This window comes from Rana temporaria, chromosome 6, assembly GCF_905171775.1.
Source record: "Rana temporaria chromosome 6, aRanTem1.1, whole genome shotgun sequence".
Lineage (NCBI taxonomy): Eukaryota > Metazoa > Chordata > Amphibia > Anura > Ranidae > Rana > Rana temporaria.
Genome location: NC_053494.1, coordinates 185,658,744 through 185,678,416, shown reverse-complemented (window position 1 = coordinate 185,678,416; position 19,673 = coordinate 185,658,744). Strand labels below are relative to the sequence as shown.

The 19,673-nt window shown below is 41.2% G+C and overlaps 1 protein-coding gene across 2 annotated transcripts in view; it reads left to right on the top strand.

The window, feature by feature from the left end:
- The window catches only part of GALNT13 (polypeptide N-acetylgalactosaminyltransferase 13), a 435,862-nt gene that overhangs the window by 352,572 nt on the left and 63,617 nt on the right, over positions 1-19,673 (top strand). For both annotated transcript variants that reach the window (XM_040357945.1, XM_040357944.1), the window contains exon 8: positions 14,995-15,134. In XM_040357945.1, coding sequence (XP_040213879.1) covers positions 14,995-15,134 — 140 coding nt within the window. The remainder of the gene's footprint in view (positions 1-14,994; positions 15,135-19,673) is intronic.

The window sequence follows — 19,673 nt, the reverse complement described above, 5'->3', positions numbered from 1 at the left end:
ACTGATGTTTAACATGGGAGTCTATGGAAGGGGTGCCCGGTTTTGAAAAATTGGTGCTCCCCAGCCGTAGGTCTCCCAGACAACATACTTGTAGAGGAGAAATGGGGCTACATGTGTGCCAAGTTTGGGGTCCAGGGGACCTACAGCTGGCCGGTACCGGGTCCCCAAAGTCTGGGAGATCAGGGGCAAAAAGGTGACTCGAGTATGAGCTGAGGGGGTCATTTTCAGCACACAAAAAATTTGCTGAAAAACTCGGCTATATATACAGTATGAAAAAACGTGTAGAGGGCGCTAAACCACTCAGTGCTACTGAATAGTGAACCAAATAAATAAATGAGAAATAGATAGAATTAAACTATCTCTAATACATATATAAAAAATACAAAATTCCAAAAGTGTCTCTGTGTCCAAAGGAATCTGTAAAAAAAGGGTCCCAATAAGTGTTCAATCAATGCATCACATGTGAACGGAGAGAAAATAAATCTTCTTTCTTGAATATTCTTTATGTGCAAAAAAAGGAAAAGCCGTCACCAACAAATCCAATCTTCTTAACCACTTACCCCCCGGACCATATTGCTGCCCAAAGACCAGAGTACTTTTTGCGATTCGGGACTGCGTCGCTTTAACAGACAATTGCGCGGTCGTGCGACGTGGCTCCCAAACAAAATTGGCGTCCTTTTTTTCCCACAAATAGAGCTTTCTTTTGGTGGTATTTGATCACCTCTGCGTTTTTTATTTTTTGCGCTATAAACAAAAATAGAACGACAATTTTGAAAAAAATGAATATTTTTTACTTTTTGCTGTAATAAATATCCCCCAAAAATATATAAAAAAACATTTTTTTTCCTCAGTTTAGGCCGATACGTATTCTTCTACATATTTTTCGTAAAAAAAAATCGCAATAAGCGTTTATTGATTGGTTTGCGCAAAAGTTATAGCGTTTACAAAATAGGGGGTATTTTTATGGCATTTTTATTAATATTTTTTTTACTAGTAATGGCGGCGATCAGCGATTTTTTTTTCGGTATTGCGACATTATGGCGGACACTTCGGACATTTTTGACACATTTTTGGGACCATTGGCATTTTTATAGCGATCAGTGCTATAAAAATGCATTAGATTACTATAAAAATGCCACTGGCAGTGAAGGGGTTAACACTAGGGGGCGGGGAAGGGGTTAAGTATGCCTGGGTGTGTTCTTACTGTGGGGGGGGGGTGGCCTCACTAGGGGAAACACTGATCCTCGGTTCATACATTGTATGAACCGAAGAAAAGCATTTCCCCTGCTGACAGGAACGAGAGCTGTGTGTTTACACACACAGCTCCCGTTCCCCGCTCTGTACCGAGCGATCGCGTGTGCCCGGCGGCGATCGCGCCCGCCGGGCACACGCACGGGAGTCGGGGGCGAGCGGGGGGCGCGTGCGCGCGCCTCCGGCGGCTCGCGTGCGCCCCTAGTGGCGGCTAAAAGGTAGGACGTCATAATACGTGATCTCGCCTAGGAGAGCCACCTTGTGGACGTATTATGACGGTGCGGCGACGGCAAGTGGTTAATCACCCTCTAATTGGTGTTAAAGCAAACAAATGTGCTTACCAGAATAAGTGGACTATTATAATTAAACAATAGTCAGCTAGACATATGCAGGATTGTGCCTGCATGCACATCGGACAGGAAATCAATAGTGAGCCTCAATGCCAGGGATTCCAGATGGGATATATAATAAAACAAAAAAGGCAATGGAGATGCCAATAGTGTGATACCACTTTAAAAATGTATTGTACATAAAAACAGAAAAACCAAAAAAACGAATGGCCCAGATGGCCTCTTACTTCTAAAAGTGCCTACCCGGCACTGGGGCTGCATGCGTGTCACCGCTACCTTGCGGTGCGGTAATGGACAGGGTCGTCTAATCCGGTGCTGTCTCCGCAGCACGGCTTGGCGTCCCAGCTGGCAGCTCGTATGGGCAGGGAGGCACGTCTCGTGATCGGGTCCGCCTCCGACGTACGTTTCGTCAGGTATAACGTCTTCAGGGGGGCGTGCCCGATCACTGATGCATGGTGGTATATGTAGTCTCATAGAGGCTACTGATTGGTCCAAATTAAGACGGTGAAATGAAAGCAGCCGCGGTGCCGTTTAAGCCATATGTCAAGGCGTAACAGTCAAATTATTTAATAAATAATGGAATAATAACTATACAGCAGCGGATGCTTCAGTATTTGCTAGATAGACTCAAAAAAACACCAAAGACAAAAAAGAGTCGCAAAAGAAATCTAGCAAATACCAGAAAGCCGGGGGATGTTAAAAAATACTACACTCGCATCCCTCCGGATGTGCAGACTGGATCTCCATTGTGAAAGCAATATATAGTAAAGAACCATCTCGCAGGCTAAACTAATACATAAAAATGACTGGAGAATGGATATAAAAATGAAAAGAGTTGTAGACATTAGATGAATAGTCCACAACATTAGTGACATAAATTGGGGTAAATGAATAACTTTGCATCCCTCCGGTCATGCAAATCACCCACTCCACCCCAGTACAAAAATACTAGAAAAATTATTAGTACACATATGCACATCTAAGTTTCTGAAAAAAGGGAGGATTCTTCATTGGTGTATATAAATGAGAATATACAATATGAAGAAATATGTAAAAAAATTATATATACAAATGGAGAAAATCTCTACCCCATAACCAATTAAAATAAATAAATAGATAAAGGTTATATGGAGTGTATTATTAATTGGGTGGACTCTGTACCTCAGAGCCCAGACCAATTCAGACAATGGATTAAATTTCATAGATAACTGACAGACCATGATTCGCAATAGAAAAAGATAATGAATTAAAAAATTAATACAATATTAATAAATTAATGCCGAACCAAACCAAACCCTAGGTTGATCAATGTCCTAGTCATTAGCTAGAAAACAATTTAGGTCTAGCTCGATATTAAGACCAGTGGGCTGCATGGTACGAAGCCTATGCACCCACTTAATTTCATTCTGTGAGGCACTCCTGGTCATGTGTGTACCCCTCCAGTGCTTACTGATTTTATCTATGCCATAAAAGGTACATAGGCTTGGGTCACTGTTATGGTATTTGGTGAAATGTCTAGAAACACTATGATTGGGGAATTCTTTGGCAATGTTAGTTAGATGTTCATTTATTCGTATTTTGAGTTGTCGGGTGGTCCTGCCAACGTACTGAAGGGAGCACGGGCACTCCAGTACATAGGTCACATGATCTGACCCGCAAGTGATCAAGGGTTTGATGGTAAAACCCTCACCTGTCACATTAGATTTAAAATGTGTAATCTTCTTCTTATCTCCAGATTTACGTGTGGTTCTACATGCTTTGCATCGAGTGCAATGGTGGAAACCAGATCCATCTAGAAAGGTGACAAGTTTCTTAGGTGGATCGGGTACGTTAGGGGCTATTTTATTACGTAATCCTGGGGCTTTCCTGTAGATGAATTTGGGTACACCAGAGATGGATGATTTTAGGTCTTTGTCCTTCATTAAAATCGGCCAATGACGTTTGAAAATGGCCTCGACTTGCCGATATTGCCGGTGGAAGCCGGATATAAATGCGGCTTCGCTTTTGAACTCTTTTTTTGGTTTAGAGGTTAACAAGGTTTTCCTGTCTAATACAGAAACTTGGTTAAGCACTTGTTGCAAAGTCTCAGCCGCATAACCCTTCTCTAGGAATCTGTTGGTAAGATGCTTAGCTTGTTCACAAAAGTCTTTATCTGTGTCACAATTTCGTTTTAGTCGCATATATTGCCCTTTAGGCACTGCCCCTATCCATAGGGGATGATGGCAACTATTGGTAGGTACAAAGCCATTGCGGTCTGTGGCCTTGAAGTAGATAAGAGTCTGGAATCTTTCTCCTTTCTTTCTTATGGTTAGATCTAAATAATTGACAGTGGTCATACTGGTTTCTGCTGTAAATGTCAAACCATAGTTATTCTTATTCATTTTCTCAAGAAAGAGCTTCAGACTCTCCAGTGGGCCCTCCCAAAACAAAATGACATCGTCAATATACCGTTTATAGAAACATAAAGAAAAATGCTTGTTCAAAAAAATTGGTTTCTTGCTCCCATTTATTGAGAACAATGTTGGCCACGCTAGGGGCATAGCGGGCCCCCATTGCCACCCCGCCAATTTGATTGTAATATTGGTTATTAGCCCAAAAGTAGTTGTTAGACATCGCTATCTCTAGTCCTTTAATCAAAAAATTGATCTGGATTTTCTTTAATTTAGATTCCCGCTTCAAAGCCCAACGTAGGGCTATAAGAGCATCTTTCTGGCGGATGTTGGTATATAATGACTCGATGTCAATTGTAACCATAATAGTTTGGTCGGTGGCTTGTAAATGTTGGAGTTCTATAATTAGATCTTTGCTATCTTTGAGATATGATGGACTTTGTGATACAAGTGGTTTAAAAAAACCATCTAAATATTCTCCCATCCGGGAGAAAAGGGATCCAATACCACTGATTATGGGTCCCCCCGGTGGGTTTTCCCTGTTCTTATGAACTTTAGGTAAGGTGTATAAGACCGGAATCCTTGGTGTGTGAAGGATTAGATAATCAGCTTCTTTTTTATTTAAAATCCCTCGATCAATGCCTTCATTCACCCATTCGATGAGTAGATTTTTTAATTTTAGGGTAGGATCACCTCTCAGCAATTGGTATGTTTTCGAATCATCAAGCTGTCTCTGCATCTCTTGGTAATAATATTCTCTTTTCAGTATAACAAGTCCCCCCCCCCTTATCGGCCGGTCTGACCACTATATTCTTATTCTTTTCGATAGATTTTATTGCTTCTTTAAATTGCATGTTAGAACTATAACGACTGCATTCCATCCCTCGTATATCATCTTGTACTAAAGTGCGGAACACTTCAATGTAATGATTGGAACTTTTATTTGGATTAAAGATGGACTGATTCCTCAGTCCACTATGTACAAACTTATCCGGACTTTTAGATATGGCATCTAACGTATTCCCAGCAAAATGTTTCTTAATATTTAATTTTCTAATGTGTTTCTCCACATCGATAAAGAGTTCAAATTTGTCCACATTTTTGTTGGGGGCAAATTTGAGGCCTTGTTGGAAAACTTCCAATTCATGGTCTGTAAATTTTTCTTCTGTTAAGTTATAGATTCCTTCAATCAATTTGTCCTTTTTCTTTTTCGTTCCGCCTCTTCCTCGTCGGCCTCTTCTTCTGCATAATCTTTCAGGTATTGGGGAGATTTTGGGGGGATGCGGTATGCATCCTTCCACCCCCTTCCATCCCCCCCCCCTGTTGCTGATTGTAATAATGGGTTGGTCTACCTCGGGAATTTCCTCTAGATCCTCCCCTTGGAGGCCTAGGGGGATATTGCGGACGATATGGTTCGTAATATTGATAATCTGGTCCTCTATGATCCAAAGGTCCAAATCTGTTGTATAGTTCAACAGGCGGAGGATACGGATATCCACTATGGTTATATGGAGGATAGTTGGAAGGTTTAGAATGAGAGGATTTGGAAAGGTTTTTGATAATTGTTTTTTTTGGGGTACTGACAGTTTGTACAGTTTTTTTCTTTTCCACACTTTTAGGTGGTTGACCACTTTCACCTCTTTCCATACTTGATTCAGGAGAAAAACCCAATTGGAAAGTCTCCTGCCATTTGTATACACGATTGTCTTCAGAGTCTTTAATATCTCGCTGATACTTTTTTAGTTTTTTGTTTTTTATTTCACCATCATATTTGGACAAATGTGTTTGTAAGAGTCTTGATTTTTCTATATATTCACTACTGGTTTTGTGGGGCTCCATTTTCTTTTTTAATTCTGCAATTTTAGTTTCCAAAGTTGCATTTTTAGCTTTGCGCCTCTGGATCATAAATTGCATCAGTTTTTGCTCACAGGCATTAAAAAACTGGTACCATTCTTCTATGGATTGTAGATTGTCGGCGCCATCACTGGGACCAACATCCCATCTAAGATGCCTGGGTGTGAGGTTTTTACTAATGTAAAGTTCAAATGAGGCGATGTCCCACCACAATCTTATCTGTTTTTCCATACCGAACTGTAGTTCCTTAAACCCCTTTTCAAGATCTATATTGGGACTGGGGATATCTTGGAATAATTCGTCTAGATTAATGTGTCTCTCCTTCATAAAGTTAAACACATCCATGGCTGCGTGAAAAGTAGGAATCAGAAATAACTATTATTCTGAAACTTAAGACAGTGGAAAAATAATAATCAGCGCCAAACAACAAAATTTAAATAAAGAGAAAATCTTAAAATAAAATAAAAGCTGCTCCTCAAAAAACAATCTAAATTGTGATAAATGAAAAAACGTGTAGAGGGCGCTAAACCACTCAGTGCTACTGAATAGTGAACCAAATAAATAAATGAGAAATAGATAGAATTAAACTATCTCTAATACATATATAAAAAATACAAAATTCCAAAAGTGTCTCTGTGTCCAAAGGAATCTGTAAAAAAAGGGTCCCAATAAGTGTTCAATCAATGCATCACATGTGAACGGAGAGAAAATAAATCTTCTTTCTTGAATATAGACTATATAATAATAGACTATGTAATAATAATATATACAGTATATACAGTATGTTATTGAAAACAGTTATTATTTATATATATTATTATTATTATTATTATTAATAATAATAATTATTATTATTATTTATTTATTTATTATTTCAGGTTCTTGCTGCATTATAGTCTTATCCAGCTCTTCATTATCATTTATACAGTACTCAGTACTTTGTATTACAGGTTCATATAGGTTACTCTTCCCATACTAAATGTATGTAACCAATTAATATGCAGGTGGTATTTCGAGCGTGTTACAGCTTGATAAATGTGATGATTGCTTTAAAGACATCTCATGATAGATGGACCTGTTTAGACACGAGAAAAATATAAACCATATCAGGACATTGAGGACATTTTCCACATTGATTAGTCATGCAATGGTGTATGACCTCCTGTCGTCTTTCAATTATTTGTATGGTTTATTGGCAACACGCTCATAGAGTTGCTAAGGGTTTCCACGTTGGGGCACGTGGGACTGAAAGTTATTTTCCTCTGCTTTCCTTGTCAATGGTTTAATAGAACGCCACATATTGGTGAGAAAATTAAATTTTAATTAACTGACAGAAATGCTTCAATGGTATGCAAAATTAATCTTCCCAAGTTGGTATCTGTGATGTTCAAAGTGAGCTGACATCAGGAAGTTATTAGCCCTCTTACGTCAACGGTTTGGCTCTCTTACTTTACTGCAAAAAATCTGCAAACCTGAGTTCTATTACATGGTTTTATTATTATCGCTAGTTTAAAGTGTATTTAGGACTTTTTGTTAAAGTTTTGAATAAAGGGAAGGGAAGGATAAAAAAAAACTGAGAAGTTTGTATTGCTGTTCTGATGACTATTATCACCAGGACTAAAAGCAAGGTAAAATAAATATACATTGAGATGTCACCAGAGATCACCTACATGTTCCTGTATAAAAAATAAAAAAAAAAGGCTAACCCTGGAGTTTTAGCAATTCCTTACTATATCCAAGATAAAAAAATAAATAAAAAAAATTGGTTTTAGGTATACTTTATTAACCAGTATTGATCTTCATGAAAACACAGTGCAATTTAAAAGTAACATTGTAAACAAAAAATATAAACAAAAATAGCTTTCTTTTGTATTACAGAAAAACCTTGGATTGCGAGCATACTTCATTCCGGGAAGCATGCTTGTAATCCAAAACACTTGTATATCAAAGCAAATTTCCCCATAGGAAATAATGGAAACTCAAATGATTTGTTCCACAACCATTTATTCATAAATTCTTCAGCTTATAGTCCATATAAAAGATTATAGCAATCCCACAGGTTCTGTAACCATAAAATGTCCATCCACAAGGGGATTAGAAACAAAATCCAGCAGGAGCTACAGAGTATAAAAGAGAAGAGAGGAGCCTCTAAGGCCTCGTACGCACCACCGAGGAACTCGTCGGAAAAGACACATCGTTTTCCTCGACGAGTTCCTTGTCAGGCCTCGTACACACGACCGAGTTTCTCGGCAAAAACCAGCAAGGAACTTGCTGGGAGATATTTTTTTGTCGAGGAAACCGGTCGTGTGTACATTTTCGTAATGGAAACTGTCGAGAAACTCGACGAGCCAAAAAAAGAGCAAGTTCTCTATTTCCTCGACGGGAGTCTCAATTTGGCTCGTCAAGTTCCTCGACGGGCTGGTTTTCGACGAGAAACTCAAGCGTATGTATGCTCGGAAACCCACGCTTGCTCAGAATAAAGTATGAGACGGGAGTAAAAGTAGCATTTGTAATGGAGATAACACATTTTTCAAGCTGTAACAGACTGAAAAGTGCAAATCGTCTCTTAACAAACTTTTACTTAACACGCAAACACATGAGATTAGCAAAACCAGCCCCAAGAGTTTAGCCAGTGGAATCGAACTTCTGCCGTTGTATGTGTTGTATGTCACCGCGTTTGAGAATGAGGAGATTTTGTCTTGACAGTGTGTACGCAAAGAAAGCTTGTCGAGTTCCTCAACAAGCCTAACAAGGAACTCAACGAGGAAAATGATGTGTTTCGCCGTTGAGTTCCTTGGTCGTGTATACGAGGCCTCAGGCTTGTCGAGGAACTCGGCAAGCTTGCTTTGCGTACACACGGTCAAGACAAGATCTCCTCGTTCTCAAACGCGGTGACGTACAACACGTAGGACGGCAGGGGAAGTTCGATTCCACTGGCACAACCCTTGGGGCTGCTTTTGCTAATCTCATGTTACTGCGTGTTAAGTAAAAGTTTGGTAAGAGACGATTTACACTTTTCAGTCTGTTACAGCCTGAAAAATGTGTTATTTCCATTACAAACGCTACTTTTACTCCCGTCTCATACTTTATTCTGAGCATGCGCAGGTTTCTTAGCATACACACGCTCAAGTTTCTCGTTGAAAACCAGACCGACGAGGAACACGGCGAGGAAATTGAGACTCCCGTCGATGAAAAAGAGAACTTGTTCTCTTTTTTCCTAGTTGAGTTCCTCGACAGTTTCCTAGATGAAAAACGTACACAGGACTGTTTTCCTCGGCAAAAAAGCTCTCCCACCAAGTTTCTTGATGGATTCTGTCGAGTTTCTCGGTCGTGTGTACGAGGCCTAAGTGTAGCAATATGGTTCCATTTAATGAAGGTACAACATTTAGCAACTCACATGGTTGATGATTAACCCCCCTGGCGGTATTCCCGAGTCTGACTCGGGGTGAGATTTTTGTGCTACGATCGGTAACCCCGAGTCAGACTCGGGCTCGCCTCGCTGAATCCACAGGCTTGGTTTACTTACCTTGTCCCTGGATCCAGCGATGCCACCGTGCTGTGTGAGCGAGCGGGACCTCGCTCGATTCACACAGTGCCTCTGTGTGCCTCCGATCTCCGTTCCCTGCGACATTACGACGCACAGGAGCGGAGAACGGTGCCAAATTCAAAAAGGTAAACAAACACCTTACATACAGTATACTGTAATCTTATAGATTACAGTACTGTATGTAAAAAATACACCCCCCTTGTCCCTAGTGGTCTGCCCAGTGTTCTGCATGTACTTTTATATAATAAAAACTGTTCTTTCTGCCTGCAAACTGTAGATTGTCCATAGCAACCAAAAGTGTCCCTTTATGTCAAAAATGGTTTTAGAGCAGCTAGAAAACAGCGATAATAAATTATAATCACTTGCAGAATTGTGCGATAGCGATTTGTGGGGAAATTCGTCATAACAAAATAAAAGTAATGACAGCGACAATTCTGCAACTGAGCAAATTTCAGTGATTTTGAGTTGATTACATTATTAAATAATTTTTATCATAATTATATTATTATTTGTTATAATTATTTATAATTATTTATTATATTATAATTTATAATTTTGTTTTGAAAAATAATTCATACCGTAGATGCCTACTAGACTCTTGTTTGGTCAGATTTAAGTGAGTTATTCCTAAGAATTTCAACGCCTACAGTATAAAACGCCAAATTTCCTTGCAAATAATGGTACCGCTTTCAGCACCTTTTTTCTGAACTAATCATACCGCCAGGGAAGTTAACCACAAGTGCAAAATCTGGTGCAGCTGTGCATGGGAGCCAATCAGCTTCTGACTTCAGCTTGTTCCATTAAGTTTTGACAAAAAAACCTGGAAGTTGATTGGTTCCTCTGCAGAGTTGCACCAGATTTTGCACACTCCAGTTTTAGTAAATCCCCCCCCCCCCCCAATTGTCAGATTTGTCAGCCACAATGTCGCAGTCCCGCTAAAAATTGCTGATCGCCGACATTACTAGTAAAAACAATAAAAAAGTCCATAAATCTATCCCATAGTTTGTAGATGCTAGAACATTTGTGCAAACCAATCAATGTACGCGTATTGGGATTTTTTTTACCAAAAATATGTATCAGAATAAATAATGGCCTAAATTTATGAAGAAATTCGATTTTTAATTTTTGCATTGGGTATGTTTTATAGCAGAAAGTAAAACATATATATTTTTTTCAAAATTGTCGCTCCTTTTTTGTTTATAGCGCAAGAAATAAAAAAAAAAACGCAAGGGTGATTAAATATATATAAAAAAAACTCTATTTGTCGGAAAAAAGACATCAATTTTATTTGGGTACAGCATCGTGTGACCGCTGAAATAGTTAACAGATTGTAAGAGTATTGCTTTTAAAATCACTACATCAAAACATCTGAAATAATCATTGTACAGTGGAACCTTGGTTTACGAGTAACCTGGATAACGAGCGTCTTGAATAACGAGCAACTTTTATTTTTAAATCCTGACTCGGCTTACTAGTGTTGTCTCGCAAAACGAGCAGAATTCATGCTAATTGGGTGTGCAGTACCGCATTTGGCCAGAGGTTCGGAGGACCTCGGATCCATTCCAAGCTGTTCAGAAATATTCGAAATCATTCGGAAATACTCAACACTTGGAAATACTCCTTTCCGAGGGTTTCCAAGATCAGCCGAGCTGTCTCCGAGTATTTCCGAGGATCTCCGGCACTCCCCACCTCTGGTCACATGCAGTATTGCATGCCATTGAAGTCAATGCTGAACAGATTATCTTAATTTCCATTGACTTCTATGGGGAAACTCGCTTTGATATGCAAGTGCTTTGGATTACAAGCATTCTCCTGGAACGGATTATATTTATAATCCAAGGTTCAACTGTATTTTGTGTCACTTATAAAGGGGTTGATTTATCATTATCATTGATTTATCATTTTCAGAAGAATGAATCAAATAATCCATATTCCTATTATTTGGAATTTTTGTTAAATGTGGTTCAATTTTTGGTCCACAAATTTAAAATGAAACTTCCCCATGCTGAAAATTAGATATTACTTTTGGGGGGGTCGGCAAACATTAATCAAGCATTCCCTAGGGGTGTGGGGCATAGAGATGGTTGTAAATCTTGGTGTTAGAAGATACCCTTTATTTTCTGTACAAAGGGCCAGATCCACATACATGTAGAACGGCGCAGCGTATCAGAGATACACTACGCCGCCGTACCTTACCTGGCGCATTTTCGAATCCTCAGCGATTTCGCGCCGTAAGTTACGGCGGCGTAGTGTATTTCTGGCGGCGGATTTGAAATTGGGCGGGTTGGGGGCGGGTTTCATTTAAATGAAGCGCGTCCCCGCGCCGAATGAACTGCGCATGCGTCGTCCCAAAATTTCCTGCCGTGCATTGCGCTTCTATCTATACGCCGCAAAATAACAGCTTTAACTATACGCCGGAAAAAGCCGACTACAGGCGACATTAGAAAATGCGACGGCCGTGCGTACGTTTGTGGATCGTCGTAAATCGCTAATTTGCATACCCGACGCGGAAAACGCCACCCAGCAGACGCCAAAGTATTTAATCTTAGACCCGAAGGTGTACGAAGACGTACACCTGTCGGATCTAACCCAGAAGCCGTCGTATCTTGTTTTGAGGATTCAAAACAAAGATTTGACGCAGGAATTTTGACATTACGCGGCGTATCAATAGATACGCCGGCGTAATTTCTTTGTGGATCTAGCCCAAAGTTCTTAATTTATGGACAACAGAATATGTTAAAAAAATCAGTCATTTGATTCGCTGTTGTGTTTTAATAAGTTTCCATAACCTAACAACACCAGAGAAGAAAACAACCTAAGCCTGCTAATGTAAATTGCCTTGTTTTCATCCCGAGTCTGTCCTCTAAGAGATAAATAAAGGATCTGAAAGAATGAAACATCAAAAAAGATTAAAAAGAACAAAGAAGCATGGATTAGAATGCCAAACAGAAATCAATGAACAATGCAATGAGGGGGAATGGTGATCATGTCTGTAGTGCAGGGCTCAACATTTCAAGTCCTGAGCTACTAGCCAGGCCTTAAGGGTTACTCGCCACTAGTTGACCCAACCAATCCCTACCCTGCACCACCCCTAATTCCGCCCCTAAACACATTATCTCATGAAATGACACATGTTTTATCGCTTAGAATTAAGTTACAAACTTTATCAGTGCAGCCACACCGGTGCCCATCATTGTAGCCTCTGCTTACTGTGCCCACCATTACGGCCTCTGCTCACTGTGCCCACCATTGCGGCCTCTGCTCACTGTGCCCACCATTGCGGCCTCTGCTCACTGTGCCCACCATTGCGACCTCTGCTCACTGTGCCCATAATTGCGACCTCTGCTCACTGTGCCCACCATTGCGACCTCTGCTCACTGTGCCCACCATTGCGGCCTCTGCTCACTGTGCCCACCATTGCGGCCTCTGCTCACTGTGCCATCCATTGCGGCCTCTGCTTACTGTGCCCACCATTGCAGCCTTTACTCACTGTGCCCACCATTGCAGCCTCTGCTCACTGTGCCCACCATTGCCGCCTTTGCTCACTGTGCCCACCATTGCAGCCTTTACTCACTGTGCCCACCATTGCTGCCTTTTCCCACTGTGCCCACCATTGCTGCCTTTTCCCACTGTGCCCACCATTGCCGCCTCTGCTCACTGTGCCCACCATTGCCGCCTCTGCTTACTATGCCCACCATTGCAGACTTTACTTACTGTGCCCACCATTGCAGCATTTGGAAGAGGAGCTGGGGTGGGGAAGGGGGGGAGCGCGGGTACCGCCGGCATGCAGGGATTGATCGGAAGCCGTTCTCCCATCGATCACCCTGGGGAAGAGAAAAGCCGTGGGATTACAGAGCTCATAACCCGCTGTTACAGCTGACTTTACATTGCAAATGCTACCGCTCCACTCGTGGTTACACAGCCCCGCCTCCTGACCCCGTGCCTGTATCAGATTGACAGAATGCCAGTCCAATGCTGGGACGTGTTCTGTCTATCTGATACAGACGCGGGGTCAGGAGGCGGGGCTGTGTAACCACAAGCGGAGCCTTTTGGATCCAACCAACCTCAATGCTATTTAATGCAAATAATTGTATTTCTAAATTATCTTCTACAGAGATCAGAAGTGCCGTACCCTTCTGTAAAACTGTATAGGCCTAGATTCACGTAGGGTGGCTTTACGTTTTGTGGGCGTAGCGTATCTTATTTACGCTACGCCGCCGCTACTTAGAGAGGCAAGTGCTGTATTCACAAGGCACTTGCATCCTAAGTTGCGGCTGCGTAGCATAAATCGGCCGGCGTAAGCGCATTTAATTCAAAGTAGGCAGGTCGTGGGCGTGTTGTATTTAAATTAAGCGTGACCTCATGCAGTGCTGTTTTCATGTCCTCATTGTTCGTTTTTGCTCTCAAGTTGCTGTAATTCTTCTCTGATCTCCACACTTCCTGGTTGTCTGTTTCCTGATGACCACAGTACTGGGAGCTTTCTCTCTGTGGTCACTAATCAAGGAGGTGTGATTACCGTATTTATCGGGGTATTGCACGCTCCGGCGTATAGCGTGCACCCCTAATGTGGACCCGCATTCCTGTAAAAAAATGTTTTTAGTACTTACCGTTTTGGTGTCTTGCGCAGCGTCCATTGGCGGCCTTGTCGGGTCCGGCGTCCGTCTGCGGCTTCGGTGGTGTCCTCCTCGTCGGGTCCATCTGCGACTTCGGTGGTGTCCTCCTCGTCGGGTCCATCTGTGGCTTCGGTGGTGTCCTCCTCGTCGGGTCCGGCGTCCGTCTGCGGCTTCGGTGGTGTCCTCCCAGCTTCTCTCGCGCCGTCTCCCCGTCGAATCGCTGATTCCCGCGGTCAGTTTGAATGTCTTTGCCGACGTATACCGAGTGCAGTACCTTCGGCTACATTCGGCCAGGCTCGGCTTCGCTCGTGCTCACGCTCTGTGACGTTTATGCGTGAGCACGAGCGAAGCCGAGCCTGGCCAAATGTAGCCGAGTGTACTCCACTCGGTATATGTCGGCGCAGGCATTCAAACTGAGCCGCGGGAAGCGGGTATCGGCGTATATCGCGCACCCACGATTTCCCCCTTATTTTAAAGGGAAAAAAGTGTGCGGTATACACCGATAAATACGGTACTGTGTGTCTAAAACCCCTCAGCACCAATCAGTTTCGTTTTCCAAACCATCACTGCCCTGTATTGGCTCTGTGGCTCTGTACAGCAGAGGCAGGAAACAACATGAAAAAACTAAACTAGAAACTAGGTACATTATATGATTGATATTTATCAATTTTTTTATCGTTTTTAAAAGGAATCAGTTAACTATTATGTCTCTATACCCTGTAAACAGTCATTTCAGCAAAAATAAATTTTTATTTACAACCCCTTTAAGTGGTTAAAGAAAAACTTTTTCATCCTTTAACCTTCTAGAACTCTTCATTTGAAATCTCGTTGTTTTTTTGGGCATTACATCACTTTGCACCTATTCACAGCACTTACTCCTTGAATGAGGCTGAAAGTTAATCAGAGCAGCTCTGCAAAGGAACATTAAACTTGCTGACACGCTGCCTAGGGACGATTATTGAATAAAAGCTGTCCTCCCAATGTTCCAGGTGTTGTCAAGGTTGATTACGGTGACGTGTCAGAGAGGAAGGCTCTTCGAGAAAATCTGAAGTGTCATCCATTTTCCTGGTACCTTGAAACCATCTATCCAGACTCCCAGATTCCAAGGCGTTATTTTTCACTTGGTGAGGTATGATTTCTTACGCTTTTCATTAAATACTTCATTTTTTCTTTTTTGGTAATCCAAAAAAAAAAGTGTCAAATGTGATGAACGACTCATTTGGCTTGTCATGGAATAGAGATAAATGATATACACATTAAAGTGGATGTAATCCTCTTTTATTGTTCAGTGAAAATTAACAGACTTCCAGATAAAACCCTGTCTAAATAAAAACTCCTTTCCTCTCTCCTTGCTTTGAGTGACAGGTTATTTACATATCTAGCTTGGACAAGTTTATCATATGTTATGTTTATCATAATATGAGGTGATCCACAGTATAAGGCTTCATGCACACTGAAGCTGATAAACTGCAGTTTATTGGCGTTTTTGCTTTTTTTTGTTTAAAGCCCATAAACTGAACTCTATTAGCCTATGTGCCCATGCACACCTGGGTGTTTTTTAGTGTTAATGAGCTTTGGAGTTTATTGGCTTTTTTCTGAACGCCCGAAATTTGCATTCAAAGTGCTGTTTTTCGGCGGGAAAAAAATGTAAAACGCAGAAAAACGGCCAAAAACGCTTAAAAACGCTCAAAACCGCTGACGCCATTGAAAAAAAAATGTAAAAAAAAAAAAAGTCAAAAAAAAAAAGAAAAAAGCTACACTCAAAAACGCTGATTAAAGCTATTGCAAAAACGCAAAAAAAAAGTTTTTTTATAGCTTTTATCAGCTTCAGTGTGCATGGAGCCTTAGGCTTCATTTCCATGGACGTTTTTCCAGCCACTTTTTTTTGCCTTTTTTACAGCTTAAAAAACGCCTGTCCATGTTTTTTTTGGAGCTGGAGCTCAAAAACGCTGCGGTAGCGTTTTTGCACGTTTTTGCGCGTTTTTTAACGTCTGGCATTTTTACAGCTCTAAGGCTGGAGCTTCAGAACGCACTGGTCCTGTTTTTTTTTTTGCAGCTTAAAAACGGCTCAGCCATCTACAGCTCAAAAACGTCATGGTGGGCATGAGGCCATAGGACTAACATGGAGAGCTGTTTTTAAGCTGCAAAAAAACGCTCCGAAAAGTGGCTGTAAAAACGTCCAAAAACGTCCATGGAAATGAAGCCTAAAAAGTGAAAAATCCTCCCCCACATAACACATCCTGGTAATATACAATGAACTGTGGATCACCTCATATTATGATAAACATAACATAACCTATGATAAACATGTCCAAGCTAGATGTGTAAATAACCTGTCACTCAAAGCAAGGAGAGAGGAAAGGACTTTTTATTTAGACAGGTTTTTATCTGGAATTCTGTTAATTTTCACTGAACAATAAAAGAGGATTGCTCAGAGCTGGATTAACTTTGTGTGGCAAGACTGGGCACAGACGATAGGAAATCTTATACTCTACATTGTGACATAAAAAAAAAAAATCCACTTTAATGTAATGTGGTTACAAATACTTTGCAACAGGATAAAAACAATGAGTTTTTAGTCCACTTTTGTTGTTCCTTTCTGGGCACACCCTAGTGCACACCTTTCATGCACATTGTAATTTTTACAGTAATCGGTGCATTTTTATAGCACTGATCGCTGTAAAAATTACAATGGTCCCAAAAATTTGTCAAAAGTGTCCGATGTGTCCGCCATAAAGTCGCAGTCACAATAAAAATCGCAGATTGCCGCCATTACTAGTAAAAAAATATATTAATAAAAATGACATAAACTATCCCCTATTTTGTAGACGCTATAACTGTGTGTGCCGCCAGGTAGATTGGAAAGTTCTCCCACTGATCTCTGCCATAGGAGCATAGGCGTGCGCACAGGGTGTGCCAGGTGTGCCTGGGTACACCCTAATCACCCTGTGCTGCACAGCTTTCCCCTGTTGCATGGCTGCCGAAGAAAGGGAAAGGGGAATCTCTGTCTCAGAAGTGAGACATCAGGGGTCGGTTTAGACCCCTGATATTTCACCAAAGCCCCCAATGGGGATCATAAACGGTTGTAAAATAATAATAATAATAATAAATTATTGCAAAAAATAAATAAAACAACTTAAAATGTAATTTTTTTTTTTTAAGTAATAAAAAATAAATAAAAATAAACTACTAACAATAATCTCTGCCCTACTGACACGGTCCACTGCTCTACTGACACTATCCTTTACCCTACCGATAGATACGATATATATATACACACACACAAATGTGTTTCAGCTATGCAATACAATAGGTTGCACACACCTATGCATAAGAGTGTGTATCTGTATGTGTGTGTATATATATAGATAGATTCACACACATACTCATGCATATGTGTTTGAGCTTTGGGGCTTTGGGGTGCACACCCTAATGCAATAGGCTGTGCGGATCTCCCACTGATTTCTGCCATAAGAGTGTGAATCTTTGTTTGTGTTTATATACAGTGGAACCTCGGATTACGAGCATGATTCATTCCAGGAGAATCCTTGTAATCCTTGTAATCCGAAGCACTCGCATATCAAAGCAAGTTTCACCATAGAAGTCAATGGAAACAAAAATAATTTGTTCCACACTGACTTCTATAGGAAAGCAATACCGCATGTGGCCAGAGGTGGGGGGCGCCAGAGAGCCTCAGAAATGCTCGGAGACAGCTTGGCTGAAATCGGAAAACCTCGGAAAGGCACGGGAACGGAGTATTTCTGAATTTTTCAGAGTATTTCTGAATGGCTCCGCACGGCTCCGGCTCCCCCCACCTCTGTCCAAATGCGGTACTGCACACCGCTGTGGCTTGAATCCTGGCAGGATTTTTTTTTTTAAATGCTTGTATTGCAAAATGCTTGTTAACCGCGTTACTCGCAATCCCAGGTTTCACTGTATGTGTATATATATATGCACGTCAATGTTTAGATTTTACTTTCCACTGATAAAGAATGTTTTCAAAACTTGGCAGATTGCCCAGACTTTGACTTTTGGCTGAGAGCAGACAGGAAATTTAGAGAGAAAATTATTTTCATGTCAAAGATCGTGAAACCCTGTGTCAAGAATTGCAACGGAAAAAGATCGCGATAACGATTCTTGACGATTAATCGTGCAGCTCTACCCCTGATGGCAATGTATATCACAAATTGCACAGTCTTTAGTAAATCAGCCCAATAGTGCCCACTTTTTGGAAACCTAATGAGCCAATCACAGAAGCAGGAAATGACATTCCTCGGGGCGTTCTATACACCAACAGTGTACAGAGGGCCTTCAGGTTGCCATATTTTATTTGCATTTTTCAGAAAATTACAGTGCTGCAGAGTGAAAAGTAATAATAACATTAAAGTATAGCATGGCTTGTGTTGTACAGTATTTATATACGCTTTATTATTTTTTATTTGCTATATATTTTCCACAAAAGCAAAGTTACCCTCTAAACTAAGGTTTTCATTAACACATGTGTGTTAAGGTAAAGTTTTATTGTATGTTAAGTTGTGTTGTGTCTATTACGAGGGCACGGTTGAATTTAGATTTATTTTATATTATGGAGAATGTAACAGAAGGGGCTCAAACACAAGGTGTGTGTGTGTGTGTGTGGGGGGGGGGGGGGGTGTTAGCAAAAACTTCCAGGTAGACATGGACAGAACTGGGAATTATGCCAGGGAGATCACACTCTTGGAGTATCCAGGATGTGTAAAAAGGCATCAGGCACTACATATAGCTAAGGCCGGCCATAGACGGTGCAAATTTATTTCCTAAACATATAGGGCCAGATTCAGAAAGGAGATACGACGGCGTATCTCCGGATACCCCGTCGTATCTCTGAGTGTGCGGCGTCGTATCTATGCGACTGATTCAGAGAATCAGTTACGCATAGATTTCCCTAAGATCCCACCGGCGTAAGTGTCTTACACCATCGTATCTTAGGCTGCATATTTACGCTGGCCGCTAGGTGGCGCTTCCGTATAGTTACGCGATGAATATGCTAATTAGGTAGATGCGCCGATTCAGAAACGTATGTCCGGCCGGCGCATTTTTTTACATTAGGCTTTTTCCGGCGTAAAGTTACCCCTGCTATATGAGGCGTAGCCAATGTTAAGTATGGACGTCGTTCCCGCATCGAGTTTTGAAAATTTGACGTCGTTTGCGTAAGTCGTTCGCGAATAGGGCTGTACATAAGTTACGCTGACGTCTAAAGCAATGACGATTTGCGGCGTAATTTCGAGCATGCGCACTGGGGTTTTTTCACGAACTGCGCATGCACCGTTCGTAAAATACGTCAAATACGCGGGGTCACCATTCATTTAAATAAAACACGCCCACATCATCCCCATTTGAATTAGGCGGGCTTACGCCGGACAACATACATTACGCCGCCATAACTAAGGGCGCAAGTTCTTTCTGAATACAGAACTTGCGCCCTAATTTACAGCGGCGTAACGTATCTGAGATACGTTACGCCGTACCTAAAGGTTCTCCAAAGTATCTGAATCCGGCCCATAAAGTGCAGTGCCAATGTGATTCATAAGCAGTGAATAACATAAAACTCAGTCCACATATCAGCAAAATAAATGATGGTAAAGCTATATAGTTCATGAAAAATCTGAAGAAAGATAAAAATAGTTTG